Source organism: Aplidium turbinatum, chromosome 14 (genome assembly GCF_918807975.1).
Source record: "Aplidium turbinatum chromosome 14, kaAplTurb1.1, whole genome shotgun sequence".
NCBI lineage: Eukaryota > Metazoa > Chordata > Ascidiacea > Aplousobranchia > Polyclinidae > Aplidium > Aplidium turbinatum.
Genome location: NC_137485.1, coordinates 6,792,844 through 6,816,219, shown reverse-complemented (window position 1 = coordinate 6,816,219; position 23,376 = coordinate 6,792,844). Strand labels below are relative to the sequence as shown.

General features: G+C 38.1%; 1 protein-coding gene across 1 annotated transcript; it reads right to left on the bottom strand.

Moving 5' to 3' along the window:
• Positions 1-11,956: 11,956 nt before the first annotated feature.
• On the bottom strand, positions 11,957-23,052 carry LOC145783190 (pleiotropic regulator 1-like). Its single transcript, XM_082594990.1, has 12 exons — positions 22,794-23,052; positions 20,003-20,121; positions 19,228-19,312; positions 18,745-18,898; positions 18,185-18,277; positions 17,602-17,751; positions 16,951-17,052; positions 16,437-16,529; positions 15,811-15,929; positions 14,569-14,708; positions 12,768-12,961; positions 11,957-12,309 (listed from the first exon to the last, which is right to left on the bottom strand). The coding sequence occupies exons 1-12, from the start codon at positions 22,904-22,906 to the stop codon at positions 12,250-12,252; spliced, it is 1,422 nt and encodes a 473-aa protein (XP_082451116.1). The 5' UTR covers positions 22,907-23,052; the 3' UTR covers positions 11,957-12,249.
• Between the last annotated feature and the right edge of the window lie 324 nt (positions 23,053-23,376).

The following is a 23,376-nucleotide window of genomic DNA, read 5'->3' as shown; positions in this document are numbered from 1 at the left end:
TAAAATATGTCAATGGCTCAATGCTTTTTATTGTTTTAACAAGCAAACGTTTTAACAAGGTTGTCAGCAACTGCAATGATTGCCTATCAGCAACGTCAGCTGCATAACTGAGTGGTGAGAGCCGTGGAACGGCAATCGTAAGGGCGCCAGTTCGATACTGCTCAAGAGCATGGAACTGTGTCTTTGGCAGGACAATTGAAGACAGGCCTGCAGGTGGACATAAAGCCTTCCCGTCCACTTAATCTAAATCTCAACCACCAGGCATAAGCCTAGGTACGGTACGACAAACAAAACAAAGCACGTGTAAGATATTAACATCTTTGAGTAGAGATTTGGCAATCCTTAGTTGCAAGCAAAACATGGGATGCTGTGTGTAATCTGGTTGTCTTACTTGGCTTTGTGTGCCTATGGTGCAACCAGACAAACTCTGAAGCCCTAATAAAAAAGAAATACCGAAAATGTACAACGAGTCCAAATTACATCATGTTATTGTGTTGCATATCGTGATTACTTATTAATCATAATATTTTATGATCAATAATTGCAATAATCTATGCTTGATTTTGCAACTAAAATAAAGTCTATTTCCTTAGCCTTATACTATACCTCAGGGGTCGGCAACCTACGGCCCGCGTCCGGCCCGCCAGGCGCTTTGTTCCGGCCCGCGAGCAGTTCCAAGCAAAAGCACGCAATTCGGCCCGCGACGATAAATAAGTTGTTTTTCGCATGCTAAAATCATAGTGCAACAAAACCATGGATACTACCTCGTGCTACAAATTATCATATATGCTTCATTGCACAGGTTTCATTTTTGTGCAAAAGTTTAACTAGACTGATTCAATAACATGATGCAATCTTGAACAAGCCAGATGACATCACAATGCTGGAAATCAAGAAAAAGGGAATCACACGACTGTGATTGCAACTGGTTGATATATTTCAAAATTTAGATTCCAACAGTTGGTAGATTCCAACATTAAATTGTAACACACATTTGTTCTTTTAATAATCGGTTTCAAAGTAATAAATTCCTTCTATCATATCAATGAACATTAGGGTGGCCAAAAAAAATGGAAATTTTTTATTTTTGTTTGCACACCCTCTCATTTGAGGAGGATTCATGAAAAAATGACACTGTGAAAATTTGAAGTGAATCCGACAAGAGGAAGTGCTCTCCCACCGACCTCAAAGTTTGCTTTCTTTGGCATAATTCGTCAAAATTCCTTGAATATGTGACGTAATTCTTTTTTGACTTATTTACATTGCAGTTGCAGCATTTTTGTGTAAACCATTGTTTTACTCTGAATTTATGATATATACAATAAGTGTTTCCACATGCAGAAAAACAGAAATAATACACAAAATAGATCACATTAACAAGCGTTTGGTATGAAATAAAATGCACTAAACTTTAGCTAAAACCGCATAAAAGTACGTTCACCAGTCACGATCGCAACACTTTATGTGACAACACATTGCCCAGAAATTGCAAGAGAAATGTTCGTAAAGAGTCAAGCCATTGGTTGACTTTATTGCACTTGTTGGAAGCAGCTTTCTGTGGTGCTTGACCACTTGATAGAGGAGCTGGCGCTGTTGTTCATTTTTTGTATGGACTTCATTGAAGTCAGTAGCTAATTTGACTGCCCGCTCTGCACAATCATTGACGGCTTTGAGATGACGCCAAACTTTGCATGCTTCTTTATAATCATCACGATCACGCCATGTGTCAACAGAAGCAGTGACTCGAAAAGGTTAAGTGAACGCTATGTTACAAACTGTGCCAAAGAGAGACGTTAAAACTTGACAATTTTGTTTGGGGCAACACGACGAACATCTTCGGGAAATGGGTCTTTCTTAAGAGCATTAACGATTGCCTTCTTTTCATCATCTGTGTTATTATCACTGAATAAAGGCAGTGCAGCAAGATCCTCACTGATGTACCACAAGCGCAACCTCAACTTTTTTTTGCCACTTGAGAAATTGCATTGTCAACCTCTTTCTAATCCTCTGTGAGCTGTAACATTGCTAGGTCATTTGTAGGGGCAGATATTGATGAAGGTGCTGCAAACCAAAAAGTGGCATAGATGGTAGTAGTTAATATTACTTCATCTGCAACTGTACTGCATGCAAGTGGCAGTGTAATCTTATTGACCTTCATCTCGTAGTAGACGGCGAAGAACCACACCCCATACAGGCAGCTGACATGGCCCTCAAGAGAGTCAACAAATGGACACCCACTCTCTAGTGTTGACTCCCTTGAGGGGCTATGTCAGCTGCCTGTATGGGGTGTGGTTCTACGAGATGAAGATCAATAAGGTTACACTGCCACTTGCTTGCAGTACAGTTCTTGTGAGTGAAAGCTAATATCGCTACCACTGCAAAGACTCACGTTGTTACCAAACTAAAACGCATCCGTCAAGAGCATATAAGAGAATCAAAGCACAAAGGGAGGCGAAATTCAGCTTCCCAGCTGACCTCAGAAGCTGACTTCACCCAGAGCTTAAGTGCATTATTTGATATTGCTAACTATCAGCTAACTGGGAATGCCGCATAACAATACCAGAAGATTGCCAGTTTTTGATAGACCAAGGTGGTGCATGACAGATACTGATGACAACAGAGGACCCAATGCATCGGCAAGCTGCTGCAAAGTATAGAAAGCGCAAAGATGATGAACAGAGACGCAACGGAAATCGCATTGATCCAGTACCATCAAGTGCTGCTGCTTTCTCATCTGAAAATGATTAGCAGATGATGAAGATTCTTCCAGTGACCCACTGTTTGCACCGTAAATCCAAATAACACCAAAACAAAAGAAAACCCAGTAGGAGCAGCCATTACCAAAACGCTGCATTATCGATAATCCACTGTTTAATGCAGCACTGAACAGAACTATAACATCAAGTCGTCAAGCAATGATGATCGTCACTCCTGCTCTTGCTGCAGCTGGAATTGATATAAATGAATTGACAATGTCACATTCCTCTGTCATGAATGCTCGAAACACCTCATGTGAAAGCCTGGCAGCTGCAGTGCTGCAAAAATTTAAACCAACAGTTACAGTTCCACTTGTTGTTCATTTTCATGGTAAATATTTGACTAATGCCAATGGCACAAAGTGCGAATCTTTGGCCATTGTAGTTTCTGGTATGCATGTTGAGATACTGCTTGGCATTCCGAAGCTGCCTGTTGGAACGGGATCACTAATGGGCCAAAAAGTAGTGGAATTCATACACGAGTTGTAGCAGAGCACTTAGCTGCACTTTGTTTTGACACGACATCAAGCAATACGGGAATCCACACTGGAGCTATCACTGTCATGCAGCAGGCATTTAATCGAAGGCTGCTAGTTCTTGCATGCCATGATCTCAAAGTCGTCAATGATTGTGCAGAGCGGGCACCGGGCAGTCAAATTAGCTACTGACTTCAATGAAGTCCTTACGGAAAATGAACAACAGCGCCAGCTCCTCTATCAGGTGATCGAGCACCACAGAAAGCTGCTTCCAACAAGTGCAAGTAAACGCCAACATGCCAACAGCTCCATTAAATAAAATCAATGGCTTGACTCTTTACAAACATTTCTTTTGCTTTTTCTGGGCAATGTGTTGTCACCTGAAGCGTTGCGATTGTGACTGGTGAACGTACTTTTATACGGTTTTCGCTAAAGTTCAGTGCATGTAATTTCATTCCAAACGCTTGTTAATGTGATCTATTTTGTGCATTATTTATGTTTTTCTGCATGTGGAAACACTTGTTATATCATAAATTCAGAGTAAAACAATGGTTAACACAAAAATGCTGCAACTGCAATGTAGATAAGTCAAAAAAAAATTACGTCACATATTCAAGGAATTTTGATGAATTATGCCAAAGAAAGCAAATTTATAGGTCGGTGGGAGAGCACTTCCTCTTGTCGGATTCACTTCAAATTTTCACAGTGTCATTTTTTCATGAATCCTCCTCAAATGAGAGGGTGTGCAAACAAAAATAAAAAATTTCCATTTTTTTTGGCCACCCTAATGAACATATCAGGCCTTGAAACTCGTATTTTTTTCCGGCAGCCATTGTGGCCTATCGGGAGCTCCTTCTCGGCGGCCAAATCTGCACGCTTGGAGGCCAAAATACAAATAACGATAGCACAAGTAAATAGAATTAAACTTGCAACAATGCCAAAATGATCACTTATTGTTGTTGAAGTCTGGGCGACGTCCTGCAATACAATCGTTGTACCATGCAATAACTGCTTTATCGGGATTGTAATCCAGTATTGCGGGACCATTTAACGACACTAAATTGTTTCAACTGCTCGCTGCTCAGTAAATTGTTTCAACTGCATACCGCTTTTCATAAAACCTGAGCATTTATGCCGTTATGATGTCACCATTGAGGGTGTGAACTGTGAAGTCACTAACCCACAGCGGAAACATTTCTCAACTCTGAAGACACGTGTTTTCCCCTCGGATGTCAACTAACCTACCCAGACAACAAAATCCGTCATTTTTACATTGATTCTACGTTTGCAGTCGTTAAATCAGAGTAAAAATGACGAATTTTGTTGTCTGGGTAGTTCTCCTTTTTAACAACGATTCAATGTCCGACAAAATTGAATCGACATAAAAATGACAATAATGCCAGTCGATGTAAATTAGCACTTCGGATTAACACTTCGGGAATTACAGACAAGACTTATAGCTGGTGATCGCAGCTGGATATTTTCCATACAATTGCAAATGTTTTCGCACAATACGACGCGCTGACCTAATTCTGCGTCACTCTTTCATACTAGATAATTTCGACAGTTAATCCACCATCATTCTATTGTGAAATTAAATAATTGGCTAGAAGAAACCGGCGGCCAAACTTGACCGACGGTGGAGGTAGCACCGGCGGTCATTCAAGTACTACTTAGCGGCCATGGCCGCCGGCTGCTTTAAGGCTTGCATATAAGCATGAATAGGAGTGTAAAACGCCGTGCAATTTAAGGGTAAGATATTCGCGTTTCAGAAAAGCTGTCCCGGCAGTTACGGCCCGCCAGTATATTTTATTTTATCAAATTGGCCCGCGGCTCAAAAAGGTTGCCGACCCCTGCTATACCTAGTCCCTGAAACAACGTGAAATCCAAACAGGGTTAAAGAATGCCTTTTACACAACAAAGCATAAAAGTGTTTTCCATATTGTATGAATGAAACCAGTTTTTCCAGTCATGCATTATCACACTCTGCCTTTATACCGGTATAGTTTCAAAGCAACATTGGTTCACCATTAAAAATACAAAAATAACATTTGACCCTTACAGTGTTGTTATATATATTGTGAAGTTGCGAATGCATTATTATCTCATATGCTATTACTGCTTGTAAAAACAGAGCTGTGTTAAGTAATATCTAAACATTGATTCAAACCTTCAAAACTTTGCATTAATATCATTGTTGCCAAAATATGAAACATATTTATTGTTTTGCATATGTCATCCTCAAAATCTCTCAAAGTAAGACTTTTTATGGAATTTAAGTCAAATTTAAGAAAACATTTTTCTTAGTAAATAGCCTATTTACCTTGCATGTTAGAAGTGTAGATAAAAGTGTCTCATGGTAAATGTAATAGGCCTACATAAATCTAATCTAGGCGATAATTCTGGGTCCACGTCTTTTAGGCGCTGGTCTAATAGGCGCGCACACTGTGGCGTTTGGATATTTAGGCGCGTAGCACTGTGGCGTCCGGTCATTTAGGTGCTATTTCTAGTAAAGTCTGTAGATTGTATCAGCTTGGCAGGTAGGGGCTTTTCACACAAAATATTATATTAAACAGGAAAATATATTGTTTTGTTAATGCGTGTGTGTTGTTGGTCATGGCTTCAGTGAGTGAAGCTGCTTAAACCGGGAATGCTTTTTCACACAAAATGTTATATTCAACAGAAAAATATGTCATGGCTTCCGTGAGTGAAGCTGCTTAAACCGGCAATGATAGTGTTATATTGAACAGAAAAATATGTTGTTTTGTTAATGCTTGTGCGTTGTTGGTCATGGCTTCAGTGAGTGAAGTTGCTTAAACCTACAATGCTTTTTTACACAAAATGTTATATTAAACAGAAAAATATATGGGTGAAGCTGCTTGAACCGGAAATGCCTTTCACACAAAATGTTATATGCTTGAAATAGGCTACCTTTTAACCTTGGACGTAGGGATACTTCCTTGGTCATCATGGCAAAAATCCCAAGACGTGTGTATACGTCCGTGGTCGCGAAAGAGTTAACTAAAAATGAACTCAATAATGTTCGGAAGCTTGAATAATTTATTGATAAAGCTTTCACCAACGCAAACCTGGACTAACAACAAATAAAACAATAATAAATCAATAAAACAACAATATATTTTTCTGTTCAATATAACATTTTGTGTGAAAAGCATTGCCGGTTTAAGCAGCTTCACTCACGGAAGCCGCTTCATACGAACGACGACGACTCACGGAAGCCATGATATAATTTTCTAGCAAGCTGCCAAACTGATACAATCTACAGACTTTACTAGGAATAGTACCTAAATGACCGGGCGCCACAGTGCTCCGCACCTAAATGTCCAGACGCCACAGTGTGCGCGCCTATTAGACCAGCGCCTAACTGTCAGCGCCTAAAAGACTTGCTCCCATAATTCTTAGCTGAAATCATAACCTGCCATAAAGAAATTTTCTTAGGTGGCATTAAAAATCACAACAAACTTTAAAAACATGTGCAGGAGAATGTGAACATATGCTAAATCACACTTCTTTACACATATGAAGTCTCATGTGCATAAAAAGTTTAGTAAATAATAATTTATGAGAACAAATACTAACAAAATTGCATAGCTAAGAGGATGTGACAACATTTGAGAGTAGGCCTATGTGGTTGCATAAAACACTTCATGACATTGACATGCATTAAAAGTCCACAAAAAGCATTTTCTTGATCCATAAATTCCTTACGAGGTTAAAATCAAATCTGGAGTTTAAAAATGAGTATTTTAAGATAAAATGGTAATAACAGAGATATACCGGTACACTGAGTCTATGAGTGACAGATAAGCTCACCAACATTTTAACAGACAAAAAGCCTATAAAAATACAAAATAAATTTTACACATGATGTGAAGAGACCAATCTCAACCTGCCACGAGTTTTAAAAATGTATCACCAGACAGCATTTTAGACTTAACGCTATTGAAATAGCAAATACTTATCATCAAACTTCATTCCATTGCAATGTGTGATCTTTGAAAATTGAAGGGCGGGTAATGATTAAATTTCGCGCGAAACAAGTTTATATTCTATGCTAGCAAAGGACCTTTGCCATAAGTAATGGTGGGAAAGTTGGAGCTTTCAATCAGAGAAAAAATAAAATAATTTGTGCAATAATTTTACTGCTTAATTAAAAACAGATTGCATTGAACCTGTTTTTATCAAGAAAAACGATTCCAATTTTTATCGACTCAGTTTTTGAGTTGATAAACTCTGCATTCGATTTTCCGATAACCTAGCTAGAAATTAGTAACGAGGGCCGGAGTTCGTGATGTCACAAAAAAAAAACTACTTTGAAGTTTGAATGACATGGTTTATGTGCAAGATTACAGAAGACGTAGCCTACTATATGTTTCCAAAAAACTTGCCGTATCAATGAACATGAGCAGAAAGCTTGTCAAGTTTTGGTTTGAAGACAGAGAGACATGTTTTAGAGCAGGTAGGCTATAGCCATAGGTGGCAGGTGGCATATAGCTATAGCCTACCTTTGGAAATTACCACAACTTTTGTCGTACAAAAGTATCTGATCAAGTTTGTGTATGGATAATCACTAATTTACGGAATGAGTCATTACGTTAAAAAAATATTTTCCAAACCATTCAGGACACTTCAAATTAAAATAATTAGAAAAGATTTCTCAAAACAAGACTTCTCCATGAAAATATATAATTCATTTCGAACAGTCCCATGTAGGCCTAAGTAAAGTTTGGTTTCGATGAAAAAGTCGTTTTCAGTTTGGTTGGTTTTTGAATCTTTATCCTCGAACTGACAAAGTCTTGATAGGTTTGTGGCGCTATATTCCTGGTAGCATAGTTAATAAATATACATTAACTATGCTGGTATAGTTTCGCATAGGCTACTTGTAGAGGCTTTTGACGCAGGACCAGTTACCGAAACTGACAGAGTGAATTTTTCCGATTGTTGAAATCTTGTTGTCGGAGAATTATTCCATCCATTAGATGCCGGTGACCGGAGAGCAGTCCTTAGAATGCGTTGCTCATGCGCGCACCCCGAGAGTCAAACCTACGCCGCTTGATCTTAAAGCCTTCTCAAAGTTACGCGCTATCCAACTGAGCTATCGGACCGTAATTAGTGCATTTATTAAATGCTGATTATAACCATTGTAATGCTGGTTAGTGATAAATTGCATTGAGGTGAAAGTCAGTCCTAGGATAAAGATTTAAAACCAATCAACCATCCAAAGCTCTCTTGAAAGCTTGATAAAAAACGTTGTTAGCCGCCTATTGAATTTTACACAGGGATGTTACAGCCCAAAAACTTCTGTATTTTATGAAGAAAATGAAATGTCTATTTGAATAAGCTTAACTATCCCTAGCTTAACTGAAGAGTGAAGATGATCTAGCTACCAGCTGATCGAAATCGATTTTTAGCTGTTTATAAATGAACTGACTTGTGTGAAAATAAATTTGTTTGTATTTCTGTATTTTATCGTCAATTTACGTCACAAAAATGCATTATGATAAAACATTTCTGAGTGACGTAAAATGCTAAATGTTTACAAGACATTTGAAATATCTATTTATGTAAAGACAGAAAGTTTTTTTTTTAACCTTATATGTTTTATAGGTCTAGGCCTTTTTGACAGTCAGAAAGGTATAGGCTATAGTGACAAGCGTTTAAATTAAATGAAAGCATAGGCCTAATTTAGCCTGATAATTTTCAGTGATGAATTTCCTAAGAACAGGAAGAACTTTAATCGATATTGGTCTTGTTTATAAAAACTGCCACTGGTTAACCCGATGCATTAAAGCGGTAAATGAAATTCAAGTGGAAATTTTAGTCGTTATCGTTATTTAACGCCTCCGGGGACGAAGACCTCTACGTTTATCACTCCAGGTTTGATCGTGTTTTTCCCGTCGTTTGTTGGACCTAAGGTCATGCAATCATTGGTAATAATATGCAGGGTTGTGAGGTCGGAGGGATTTTGGCGTCCGGAGTCAGCCAAATATAAACCGAGGAGTCGGAGCTTATATTTTTTATCCGACTCCACAGCCCTGGTAGCCTGCTGATTCTGTTCAGCGTATTGCTATGCTACAGTATTTGGTAAAAAAAATACTTCAATTTAGTTTTGTCTAACCGGCTAGTTTAGCTTAGCCTATAACTCGAGCCATGGTAGCATAAACATTTGTATACAAAATATAAAATTGTCTCTTGCCATAGCTATGGATTACGGTGAAGTTGTAGGCGTAGCCTAGCTTAAGCTACATTTTAAAAAAATGTTTTATGTCATTGTTCTAAGCATAAACTATTGGGTTTTTGTTACATGTTCCTTTAAAAAATTGAAAACACTGCAGTTTTTACGATAAAACAAGATAGTTTTTTTTGTAGTACGGTACCGTACTAGGCCTATCTCCAATCTTAATGATCTACCTTTGATATTAATTATTTGTTATACAGTAGAATTCGCCTATAACGGCACCTCTAGGGGATTGCCAAAAGTGACATTATAGCCGAATTTACGTTATAGACGAATTACTGCAAACTATTCCAAAACTGTCTTTTGATAAAAGAAAGAGGTGTAGCCTATAATCCAGTCAGGTTTACTGTGTACCACCAAGCTGATAAAACTCACGCAGAAAATACAGTAAACAAAGAAATTGTTTAAAAAAAATAACCTACAGCGAAAGGTACAGGAAATTTGAGCAATACAGCTCGTTACATACATTAGTACTGTGTAACACTGCGGCTTCTAGTTTATACAGTACTGCACGTACAACTGTTGCTTTTTGCACGTGATAGTTTTCATGCAGGAAAAAAGTTAATTAAAGTCCCTGCTGCGAACGACGTAGCAAAATAAAGGGAAGACATTTTGCAAGCAGCAGCGCTAACTGGATTAAAAGACTGACCGTTCGTGGTGAAGGTGATGGCTTAAAGTGACGTTATAAATAAACGAACAAAAGACGTCTGGGGACCAATAAAGGGAGCTGTTACATGCGAATTGACGTTATAGGCGATGCTGTTGTAGCCGAACTACAATGTACGTAAAAGATAGGAATTCTGCCGGGACCGAGCGAAATGTGATGTAATAGGCGAATTGACGTTATAAACGAAGTCGTTATAGGCGAATTCTACTGTAATACTGAAGGAAAAACAAGTTATGGCACCTGTCACTTCTTTTTAGGTCTGCTATGAGATCAACTTGCTGATTAGGTTTGCTAAAGCGACCATATTTACAAGCTCATAATTAGTCATTATTAGCGACTATAATTAAGCTTAATTATTGGCCAGTCTCCTGCAGAGAATTTAAAGTTAACACTGCGATGGAAGAGTTGAAAAAGCGAGGACACGATCTAGCTGTCAAACTTATTCAAAAGTTCCGACTTGATCTTTGTCATCGTACAAAATGCAACGACCAAGAGCAGACTTTCAATTACTCTGAAGTAGGGACACCCAGGGATCCTCCTTCAACTGACGATGATGTCACAAAAGAAAATGAAGCCTATTTCGAGCTGTATTGCGAAGTTGACGGGCAAATGAAAGTTTACACAGCAACACTTCCATCTTCAGAAGCAATTGGAAAAAAGTTTATTGCCCTGATGGAAGATGTGGGGCAACTCAATGAGACTAACTGTATTTCAACTACAGTCAGTACGCAAACAGACGATGGTCAAATCAACCAGGTGTTGGTTGAGCTAAAAAACGAAGATGTAGGCCTATCAGAAGAGTTGCCAGAAAAAGAAGCGATTGCATCTCCTAAAAATATAAACACTTTTTCGTCGCAGAAACGTGAACAGAAACAGCAACACTGCCAGCAGGGACACCCATTTTGTCTAAGCAACAGACAAAAGATTTTATTACAGATACTGTCGCCAAGTTACTTAGTTCCATCAAAAAAGAGTTATCCCAACTGGATTACAATCCCTATGAAAGACTTTACTCTAATCTCAAACAATATCAATTTGTTTCAATTTCCGGAGAAGATGTGGAAAGACGGGCGCGGTAGAAAAACATCGCTGCATGACAACTCACGATTGCACATAAAACGGCCAACAAGTTGTCGTATTGATGCACGGAAGCTTTTCATCGACGAACAACGTCTTTCTCGGGTCTACGAAAACCTCTTCGCCAAAGATCTCACAAACTCAAAAACAAGCAGCTGCAAACGTTGCGAAAATAAACGGAAAAAGCCGATCCGGTCTTCCAGAGGCCAAAAGATGCAACCAGTAAACGTTCGAACGACAGGGTCCAAGAATGCCGAACTCGATATAGCAGTGTTGCCAAGTGGAAAGGGAGATTCCTGGAATGCGACTAGCCGATGGAAAGAAGAGTTTGATCGGCAAATTGATCATCCACCTTTCACTTTCATCAGCAGGTTTCATTGGTGTCTTCGACTTGTGGTGTTTTACCTTGGCTTGGAAAGAGCAAAACTAGCATCTCAAAACCGAACTATATATTACTAGCCTAAGAGTTTTTTTTGTATTATTGATAATCACACTGTAATAAAATTGTTGGCAAGTCTGTTAGTTAGTAAGTTATTGCACGGTTTTACGTCTTTTGTTCCCGTATTATCAATACCGAAGTGTAGCATTGTTGAAGAGCATTACAGTAAGACAATCGTCTGAGAAATTACACTAAGCTTCTCTTGTGGATCAATGTAAGGTGTTGGGTTATTTCTGTTTCTTCCTTTGCACAAATTGAACACAAAGATGACATTCCTTTAAGAGTTTTTTTGTTTTTTAATAATATCGTTTGAGCGTTGACCCGATATTAATGAAAGGCGACTACACCGGTGACGACGCCATTGAATCATTCACATGCGCGATTAAAATGGTTGAGAAAACGTAAAAAATCGTAGCAGCGACGTAAAATATGCAGCTTTGTAAAGTTTGTCATGAAATCAGACGTCAACAATGAAACCGCAGTCCACAAAAGTTTCAAGCTTCCAATGGCACTGGGCTCGGCTTTTTTATCCAGTTTCGCAACAAATCTCTTCAGATTCATTCACAATCAGCTTTTCAAAACCGTTTCTTTCTCACAATTTCTGGCTTCCACTGAACAGGATGCGATTCTTCGTCCTGAAATAAAATGACAATAATTAACAAGTGAAAACATTAATTAACTGCTTTGATTGAGTTCTCTACAACATCGAGTCCGCTCTGACAGCGCAATCGGTGAAATACCCGACACTGCAAATAAAAAAAAGTACCCGCTGCATTGCTGTGTGTTAAGAGCCCTGTTCGAAAGTCAAAAGGGCATTGGTTCGACACCCCTCAAGTAGATGCGGCATCACACTTAAAGGCATGACTGAAGGTGGACACAAAGCTTGGCCTCCTTGCGTTTCAACAACCAGGTGTAAGCCTGGATACGAAACAAATCACAACTTCGACATAAACGAGCGGTGGTTTTCACCTCAATATCCACCTCGACCAGATGTCGAAGCAAGTTGAATGTCAATCGCTTTACCCAACAGGTGGCTCCGGTTAAGTCGCTTTAAAGCGATAGTAACATAAACAAAAACCAAACAGTAACTCACAGCTTCCTCGTCCTCCTTGTAGATTTTAATGGTTTTGTCAGCCTCACAGGTGATCAACCGGCTTTCACTTTTATCAAAGGCCATTGCGAAGACGCCACTCTCGCTGTCCAACGAGCCTGGTTGGACGGGAGCTTTCGTCCGTTGGAAATTGTAGCCGGTCCTCCAATCCCACATATGAACAGTGCCATTGTCAGCTGGGAAAAATAGGTTGAAATTAATATATCAAAATAATGCTAAGAAAAAAAGTATCTTTTGACAAGGTGCCAAGCCCACAACAGTCTTTGACGTTAGACGAAAGAAATCGGTTATTTTTGCGTTGATTCAACGTCGACAGACTTTTTGCTGTTTGGGATGTAGTGGTTGTCGTGCAATACGGATAAATTGATTTTCCTATTAGGGCCTTTCAACTGGTAGCAAGGCCATCATGGGGCTGAGACATAGACTCCTTAAGTAAAGGACTGGAATGTTGCGATCTCCGGGTTTGTAACTTGAGTCTGAATGATTAACTTGAGCCCTGGCTAAAATGACTTCTAGAGAAGCTAGAAACACAATCTTAGATTCCATATTAGGGTTTTTGAGGATGGCGAGTTCAATAGTGTTACTTTGAAAACCATCTGAGGTCTTTTTCAAGGTCAAAATATTATATTTTAATGTCAAATTACAGAATTTTGGTCATTTTTGCCTAATTTTGCGTCTAAATCGTAAAGCAAACTGTTTGAAAGAAGTCTGTGACGAAATATGCTATTACATAAACATCATATGTATTTCTCAACCCTATGGCTATTATCTAAATGTCAAAGAGTCAATGATTACAATATAGTACACAAATTGACAATACATAACAAGATGACACCATAATAGACAATGTCTATCACTAGTTGGAAAGCTTTTCTTGCCTCCTGAGGCATCCCAAAGACTTTTCTTTGTCACTTACATTGAGGACATAAGCTTTCAATAGAATGTTAGCTAAAGTACCAGTAGTACAAGCAGCATTATTACTAGCTAAAGGTGCATCTACAAAGGAGAACAACTCAGCAAAATGAAACCGGCAACGCATTTCAGTCTTGTCATGCAAATTACAGCTATGATTTCAGTAAATTGTTACGTCATAAAAGCTTGGAACCGCAATGTTTTACAAGGGCATATAAAATCACCAAAATATTTCGCAAAATAAATAAAAAGAACTTCAAAGAACTTACGCAGTGTAGAGAAAAAATCTTACACAATAGATGCAGTAGGTGCACAATATCATGTTTCGTCACAGACTTCTTTCAAACAGTTTTACTTTACGATTTAGACTCAAAAATGGGCAAAAATGACCAAAATTCTGTAATTTGACATTAAAATATGATATTTTGACCTTGAAAATGACCTCAGATGGTGTTGAAAGTAGCACTATTGAACTAGCCATCCTCAAAAACCCTAATATGGAATCCAAGATTGTGTTTTTAACTTCTCTAGAAGTCATTTTAGCCAGGACTCAAGTTAATCATTCAGACTCATGTTACAAACCCCGAGCATGGGAGGTTCCAGTCCTTTACTTCAGGAGTCCATGGGCTGAGATGATCAAGATAAAAATAAATTTGTTTATATCATGATAACGTGGGTTTTCTGTGGAGTCAGATTCTTTGCAGTCATGCGTTGCATTCAGCGCCTTACAATGTGGGCAGTTTGTTTTAGCACAACCGCGTCGATTTCCACCTTAAGTCCATTTCTACAACGTCGCGTTCAAGCAGAACCGAATCCACACTCGCTGCATCAACTCGAAAATAGAGCAAGCGCTCCAAGTCGTAACAATTACCTCCGGATACCAAGACGCCATCAGAGCTGAGAGCCAAACAATTGACAATTGCGTTATGGCCGGAGAGGTTTTGAATGAAGTCTCCATCCGGGAACTTCCACTGCTTGATGTTGTCTGGCGCCCCACTGGCGAATGTGTACCTGAAGCGGATTGATAAGCAAATAAGTTAAAAATTCAAAACAACTTCATGCGAAGAAAATATAAATCTGAACTGGTTCACCTTTTGTGAAATCTCCAGAAAATATTAATTCTAACAGAATCTATTTTCTGATATGAATCAATTATATTTGAATAAGGACTTCTTTTGAGTTTCCATTCTATTTGAATACAAATCTTCTGACAATCCCACCAAGGGCGCATTGGCTATCAAGATTTTTAGAAGAGCAAAACAACTTAAATCGCTCTGCTGACTATTTTGCTTGGTATTGAGCACTCTTTCTCTAATGTTGATAGTATTAGCTACGTGAATTTCAAATAGAGCAGGTTTTACGGATAATTAGCAATGAGACAATGACTACTGGCAGTGACCTTTAAATTTTAAAAACTTGTGGGCCATACTGCGGTTGAAGAGATGGGCCAAAACAAATCAGTTAATTGTTACGTAGGGAAAAAGCAAAACATGTCGTGACAGCATTGAACCCAAGGCGTTATCACGAAATGATTGGGCTACGTACTAAAACTAAAAGCGAATTATCTGCAAAGAGATAAAGTCATCAACTGTTGCCACATGAAGTGAAGGTGTCAGTAAAGGATCAAACCATAGCGATCTACATACACAGACCTTGACCACGTGCGAACTAGAGGCCTGACGGAAGGCCGATGTAATTTTGATTTTGAAACCTAAGCTTAATTTACTTTATATCTATTTAAATAGATAGTTTTGAGAATCTAAATTGCTAAAGTGTGAATACTGAATTTAAAATCACTGAAAACTCCAGATTTTACGTTAAAAAAATCACAATTTTTTCACGATAACCGGTGTTGCCACACCCTTTTTGGATTTCCAGCACAACTGCCAAAATCTAGTTCGTTATTTGAATGGTAACAATAGCACAACAGTAAATCAAATCACACAAAACATAGACAAAACTATATGTAACAATTTATACTAGCGAGTTTGGCAACTAACAGATCGGCCTTCAGTCAAATTTTAAGCAGCACGTTGTCATGGCCTGTGTATAAAGGTCGCCATGGACCAAACTAATGAGCAAAAGTTGTAGGTTGTTAGAGACCACCACTCACTGTGTTGGGTGAAGCGCGATGGACCTAATGCTCTTCTTGTGGTTCGTGAGAACCGACCTTGACTTCCCTGCAGCCAGATCCCACAAGCGAACGGTGCAGTCGTGCGATGCGGTTATCACCTTTGAGGACAAAGCAGTGAGAATAAGTATTAAGTAACAAACTCATATTCACTCAATTCAGCATGCCATAGGCGCGCCAAGGTAAATTGTTGAAAGTTTTACGAAACCTCGATCAGCAACCAGAACAGTCGCTTTCTAACGGCATATCATTAGAGGAATAGTCTCATCCCAGAAATTGTAAGTTTTAACCTGAACCAACCACCAGACCGATACTATTTTTATAAACTTGCATAATTTTTTTTTAGCAAAGTTCAATTTACAAAATTGTTTTATTCGTTTATACTTAATTGTCTTTGTTAATTATTATCTGATGTATATTGTTTATGCGCACTAAGTACACTGCTATTTCAATGAGCAGTAATTAGATGTTCAAGTTGTTGATAAAGCACACCATCTTCAATTGGGGATACTAATCCAAGGCACCACTGTATCCTAACAAGCAACGCGTGGATAGCAATGAGGCACAGATGTAACATCTGTAATTCTGTAGGCTAGGCTAATAAGTACCTCAGGAAGAGCAGCTTGGCACTTCACGTCAGCAACGGTATTGGTGTGGCCGGACAGCGTCATAATGTTGGCTTTTGTTCGCATATCCCACACCTGGGTGGGAAAGAAAAATAAAAGAATTGATAACTGATCCGCATTGTGACATGAAAGTACGGTACATGGAAGTACTGTAGAAAAGGCGAACATCAGTTTAATTTAAACCTTATTGCAAAGAATTGTTCATTGGGTTACCCTCTTCAAGCGCAACAATTGAAAGGATGAAAATACTGTTTTCTTCGTGTGAATTCTTCTTGCCAGTTAAAGGGTAGTGGGGTTCTGATTTTTCTAACCCCAGAGGCAGTGACGCGGTCTAAATGACCAGGCAGGTGCTCAGCAGCCACTAAGTTGTCGACACTATGCCAAAAAGATAGATAAAAGGAATTGAAAGTTGTACGTTGTATAAAATAGAAGTATGGTAACCTGTCTGTAGATAATACAAAATGTTCTAATTAAAAAATTCACCAAATATGCTCACCCGAGCTGACGAGTCTCTCCCGCACGTGACTAGAACGTCAATGGTAGGATGGAGGTCAATGGCATGGCATGCACTCAAGTGGCCATGGTAGTGCCGGACAACCTGCATGTAAAGATTGCACAGTCACCAATGTCACGCCACACAGTGAATACATTCATTAAAATGATGAAATCAGTGCATGAAGTCAAAACATAAGGGTTACTAACAGTAAGGGTGTGAATATATGTTACGAAAGTTATTGCTTGACAGTTGGTCGAAAATCATGTGCCAATGTAGAAAAAAACAACAACAAATAACACGCATGTAAATGGTACAACGGAACTGACTTTAACGATTGTTGATTAAAAACAGAGATTTCAATTATTTCAACTGTCCCGACAGTTTATTGCAGTAATGACGAGCCACGTTCGTAAGACGGAACTGGGTGACATTAAAACACCTACAAATATCATTAGGAACTTGACGCACGTATGACTCGCTGGGACAAAATCCATATGGCCTGACTAGTGACTACAATATAAGATGGAACAGATAGCCAACCAAATCACACAAGGTTGCTATTTCCATGGAACAGTCACGGTTTCCATTTTATGGAAGCTGCTGAAGACAGATCACCCTCCCGATAGTTGCCTCATTCAACCAACATTTCACCTTGTTCTGTTCGAGATCCCAACACTTGACCAGTTTATCTTCACCACACGAGAAGAGGTATGGATTCCTTGCGCTGACCACTAGACCTCTCACAGAACTGATGTGGCCTGTCAGCGAAAGCTTCAGCTTGCAACTGGCAAGATCCCAGATCTGTAAGAAAAATACCTTCTTTTCAATAATGCCAAAGATGCCTTTAAGGTGGCGAAAAAAAAAAAAAAAAAAAACTGAAAAAGCTAATATACGTTACGTGACTGGTTTTATTGACCAAACATAATCCTTCTTTAAACTTTTATGGATGATATGATTGACCAGTATGGAAAAAATATTTGAATTGCATGTGTAATATTTCAACTGCTTATTTAAATAAAATAATAAATTAGATACGTTTCTTATAAGCCATATCAAACAAGAAAAATCACAGTATACACAAGTTTGCAATGTTCGTTCTGTAGCGTTCGCTACAAAACGCCGACATAAGTAAAATTGTAAAAAACGCATAGTCGCATAAGCTGTTGATTCATTATAATAGGAAAAATTACTGATTGATTGGAAGTGTGTCCTTCTACATATTTAATAGACGTACTTTGATAGTTCTGTCATTTGAACCAGTCGCGAACCATTCGTTACCCGGCTCGAAAGCAACGCATCTGACCCATCCAAGATGACCACTGACGACCTGTAAACAACATGCCCAAATTTTATTTTCAAGTCAAGCAGTGAATAGTTCGACTTAAAAGTTATTTGACAAAATAGCTTAACAAAAGTAATGCTTATCGGTCTTTTGCAAGACTATCATAAAAAAATCTCACAAAATGTCATGTTCTGTCTAGTTCTTGTACCTATGATCAAGCCATTTCACAATTCCAACTATCAGCCGGGACAACACGTAGTACAATCATACAGTGGCATACATTAAAGTGACATTATAATTTTTTATTCCAGTAGCAGCTATGACACAACGAACAGCAACAAAACACTGACAGCCAATGAGGCCACATCTCCCAGCTCAAACATTCTTCAGACCATTGACCGCTAAACAAGAGCGAACAGACAAACAGACATGTATGTAATTTTGCAAGACAACTGATGAAAGTACATATCAAGACTCTCTGAACTTTAATTCAGTGTAGTTGCATTACATACCCGGTACAGCTTCCATGGTGCATGCCATCTTGGCTTCGGCATAATTTGTGCCTTTCTTGGCACAATTGGTCGACTGTTGGCAGCAATAAGGGCTTTGTTGATTTCGTGCATCTTCTGTGTGTCACTTTGTGCACTTCCACGATGCATATTCGCGCTGACAAGATGTAAAATAACAGTGAATCATTTTAAATGGCTTCTAAAGTGAGGATCATGGATTGGATAGTTAAATGCGTTACATAGCCTAATCTTTATACAGAATGGGACTGTTCACCAGGCATTGTAATTATAGATTTTGTACAGTCATTGGAGGAACACAAGAAACTAATCTATAGCCTAATCTTGTTATTTCTTCAAAAAAAAATTCCAAGTAAAATCTGCATGTTCTTCTTAACCTGCACATTGCACAATTCTTCCTGAATATCTTGCTTTACAATTCAAAATTAAATCAGTTGGCTTTTTAATCAACAACGGTTTAAAATTTACCTATGAGTTGCAGTTTTAGCATGGTTTGTCGTTTGGCCATCATTGACATGATCAGAGGGCATGATTGCCATCGGGGAGGATTCAGCTGTTAGAAATAGATGTTGAGCTTGTTAGGTTCCCATGTGATTGATTGGCGTTTATTTTGTTGCGAGTATAAATACACACATTCATTAAACAAAGTGAAATAATACAAACGATCACATAGAATGTGTGAATACTGCAACAGGTGGCTGCGAAGTGACCTGGAAGGTCTTCTAGTCAAGCAGCCACCCTCAACAAAAGAAAAGGTAAATTAAACATAAAAGAAAAAGTTATGATGTAAAAATTTTGATACTTCTTTGCCACAGAAACAAAGTTTTATAAACGGTATAATATACTTTTTTTTAAAACTAAAAATCGAAAGATATGTGTACCGGTATGTCAAGTATTAAGTCTTACATCTACAAGTTTAAGTTTGCAATGGTTAATGTTGGATTGTTGGGTGGAGGCAAATGCGATGAAATTGACTGCAGAGATGAACTTTTTGTTTCAAGCTGCTCAATAGATTTGATCTCTTTTTTATCTATTACTACAAATGGAAAAAAAAACTAAACGAAGAATTTCTTCTGGAGGAAGTCACACCCTCTATTGTTCATTCAAATGCTTCCAATCAAACATTAATTTTTATTTTTACGATCAAACACAATTACAGATAAATAAACTTGAGTGAAGATTCGATGTAAGAGTGAATAAATGTGATGATGAGACTGATAATTTATTTAATATTTCTGCTCACCGGAATGTGAAGTTCCATTGTTAATGACTGGTTTGCTGGATTTCTTTCCTTTTTTATCCGCCATGTGCAATACCGGGCCATATTGTGCAACTGCTTTCACTTTTCTTCCAACTTTCAAGCTGATAAACAAACTAAATATCAGAGGTGGGCAGTAGTGCGCTACTTTTGTAGCACCACTAGTTTTTTTAATGTGGCCGTAGTGTTACATTGGAGGCGTTACATTTCTTTCAGTCACATTCCACTTTGTTTTAATGTAAAGTGAAAAAAATGACTCGTTTTTGGAAATTTTTCATGGAAACAATGTGTGAAAAAATTAAAGCAGAAATCATTCGACTATTACGAGAAACATTAAGCCATGTTGATACTGACAAGAGTGACACCAGACTCTTAAAAAAAATTGAGTAAACATTATAAACTTTGCAGCTATATTTCCTAATTATAATGTTTCCTTGACCAAAAAATAAGACAACTAGCTTCACTTTACAAGTTGAGCTAGGCTTACCAAATAAGAAAACTGAATTTACTTATGGCCTTCAAAATCATGTTTTTTCTACTTTGTCTAAAAACAAAAAACTGCTAACACAACACAATGGTCCAACACAAAGCATGGTAGCCATGTGACCAAAACATGCTTTTGAGGTTTTAGAGCTTCCTACCACTTTCCAGAAAATTGGTAGGTTCTCAATGCCCCAGGTTCTTATTGCCCGGTCTCCCCTACTGTACACTAGGAAGGAAGGGAAATCGTTGCTGATTTATTTTTAGTCAACTCAATAGCATTTTGTTGCAATTCCTGATCTGACTTTAGAAATGTCGAGTATTAGCAGTAAGCTACTTGTGTACCACTCGAAACGTTCCCATGTACCACAGGTTAAGAACCACTGGTCTAAATTAACAAAAAAGGAGCGAGAAAGGTAGCCTACTGGCAGCGTGCTGCTTTAGCCTGAGTAACGGTAGCAGATGCCTGCTACTTTTAAAGTAGCAGATGCTCACCTCAGCCAAATATTATAATTAAAAATGTATTGGAACCCACAGGAATGGTGAAAACTACAACATTCAATCATTATTATGGGGTTCTACAAACAGCAAACACCCTCTATGGTTTTTAAAAAGGACTTGTTTAATGCATAGAGTTGATTTCATCACACATGCTAATCAGAAATTGGTGCATTAATTGGAATGCAAAATAAAGTATAAACACACAAACCTACAAATTGCACAAAGAAATCAGTCTTCGAAATTAGCCTCGGCAATCGCCGAGGCAGATGCATGAATGGCGCATTAGCGTCGGCAAAAAAAAATGCCGAGGCCACACGAGCGGTTGTAAGGTTAGGGTTAGACATTCCTCCCAGTCATTATGCCACAGCCATAGATTTTTTCCTTAGTCAACACCCTGATGGAGCTCTGCGAAAGAGGTGTGTGGATGGGTATCAGAGCACGAAAGCCGCAAAACGTAGTCGCTCCATTGCGAACGGCAAATACAGTGTAAATTTACAGCCAAGGGATGAGCCTCTTGATGTGTCTGATGACGCGACAACCTCATTCTCCGATACAGCAGCTGATGATTTCGATTCTGACAACTAGTTTTTTATCAAACTGACTTTGTGTTGCTCGCAGTTGTGCCAAAATTATGTTAGTGTACTGTATATATACGTAAATCGAGGCAATCTTCTCGCAGGGAGCTGTTATTCAATACAATTCAATTTATTTTTCTTTGTCAGAATGCAAAAGAAATGATATTCTGAAAAAGAAATACAGTAACAAAAGGAAAAGGTGACAAAACCTTAATGGCTTAAAAGACGTGCACGAAAAGGATTAATATTGCGGTATATGCATCGATAAATATAGTTAAGCACGGCCACCATTAATTTGTTACCGGTACCTGGTTGCGCAATTAACGTTATTTTATGATAATTCAACGTCGCTAGATGTCGAATTAATGTAAAACAAACGTAAATTTCTTATTGGGCATTGTTGTTATGCAATATAACCCGCCTGGAAAATTAAATCGATTTGTGCTGACTCGAACGTTGAATCAACCCAAAATTAACTTTCTTTCCCCCCCGTGAGTTGTTTGACGTGAATTGATTGATTGAATCTTTATCAATTACTGTAAACAGCGTGCGTAATCGGGTTGCTCGCTTTATCGCTACTTTTGGTATTACTACATCACAACAAATGAAACAGTGCGGTCGTGATAGACTACTCTAGTATATTTTTTGTTTCTCGTTTTACATATTTTGGTACAATTTTTTTTGTAATAAACGTTCACAGCAATTGCTGAGGCAATTTCAACTTTTGCCGTTTGGCCTCGGCAACGTTTTTGCCGAAGTAAAAATATGCTAATTTCGAAGAAAATTGAAGTAGGCCTATAATATGCCGTATGTATATATTTTTTGTAACAATTTATACAAAGCAATTATTATAGACAAAGTTGGTACGGTATATAATTGCATCCCGCTTAAATGTATCGATTGTTTTATTGCATCAAAATCCACAATCTCAAACCAAATCCTATCTAATGTCAAGCAAAAACAATTAAGCAAATGATTGTATCAAGATTTGCTCCTCACTTGTACACTTCATTCATTTTATTATATAATTGTCTGTGGATCGTGAAAAATGAGTTAAGTGAAAAATGTTTACAGGTAAGCAAAAAGGAAAGGTCTCTTGTTTCATTTGCATAATTGTTTGGTCATTCAAAAGAGAAATAAAAAAATAAAATCACAAGCCTTTGAGTTGGCACTAAATTAACATAAACAACATTGTATACATCATAATTATATCAACTTACACGTCTTCATCAATGGGCAAAGAGGCGGCTTGATCAGATATGAACATGTCATGAGTTCGTTTAAGGCTCCGAAAAACCAAAGTATGTACAGAATGCTTTGTTACGTCTTGCATTCTTAAATTTATAGGCTATGTATGTATTCTTGTAACTGGCTACTAGTGTGCCAACCGCCACTTGGTAATCCAGGGGCACACAATCTTTTGAAAAAATTTGTCAATTGTTTACAAAACTTTAAAAATAAATCAACACCATAAATTGAATGACTAAAAACATGGAAAAGAAGGTGACTATTCAAAACATACATCTCTTATTATGCAACTAGGCTATGTAGTTCCACTGTTATATATATATTATATTAATCTAATCTAGTTTACCTTGCATTATAGGCTGCTGGGTTTTTTTTTTCGCTGACACTTTTCGGTCATTTGTCCGAAATGACTTGAAAAAATTCGGTCATTTTTTATTTATTTCGGTCATTTTTTCTGATGAAAATATTTCCTTTCAAGTAGCTGATACAAACCAAAATTTGCACTTCCTGACTAGCTACAACATAGGCGCCAACTTTTTATGCTGTATTGATACA

Coding starts and splice junctions, on each gene's coding strand:
- LOC145783190 (XM_082594990.1), bottom strand. CDS start 22,906: ATGCAAGACGTAACAAAGCATTCTGTACATACTTTGGTTTTTCGGAGC. Junction 17,752..18,184: donor CAAATGACAGAACTATCAAA/GTACGTCTATTA, acceptor TTTTTCTTACAG/ATCTGGGATCTTGCCAGTTG. Junction 12,310..12,767: donor ACAAGGAGGACGAGGAAGCT/GTGAGTTACTGT, acceptor ATTTTATTTCAG/GACGAAGAATCGCATCCTGT.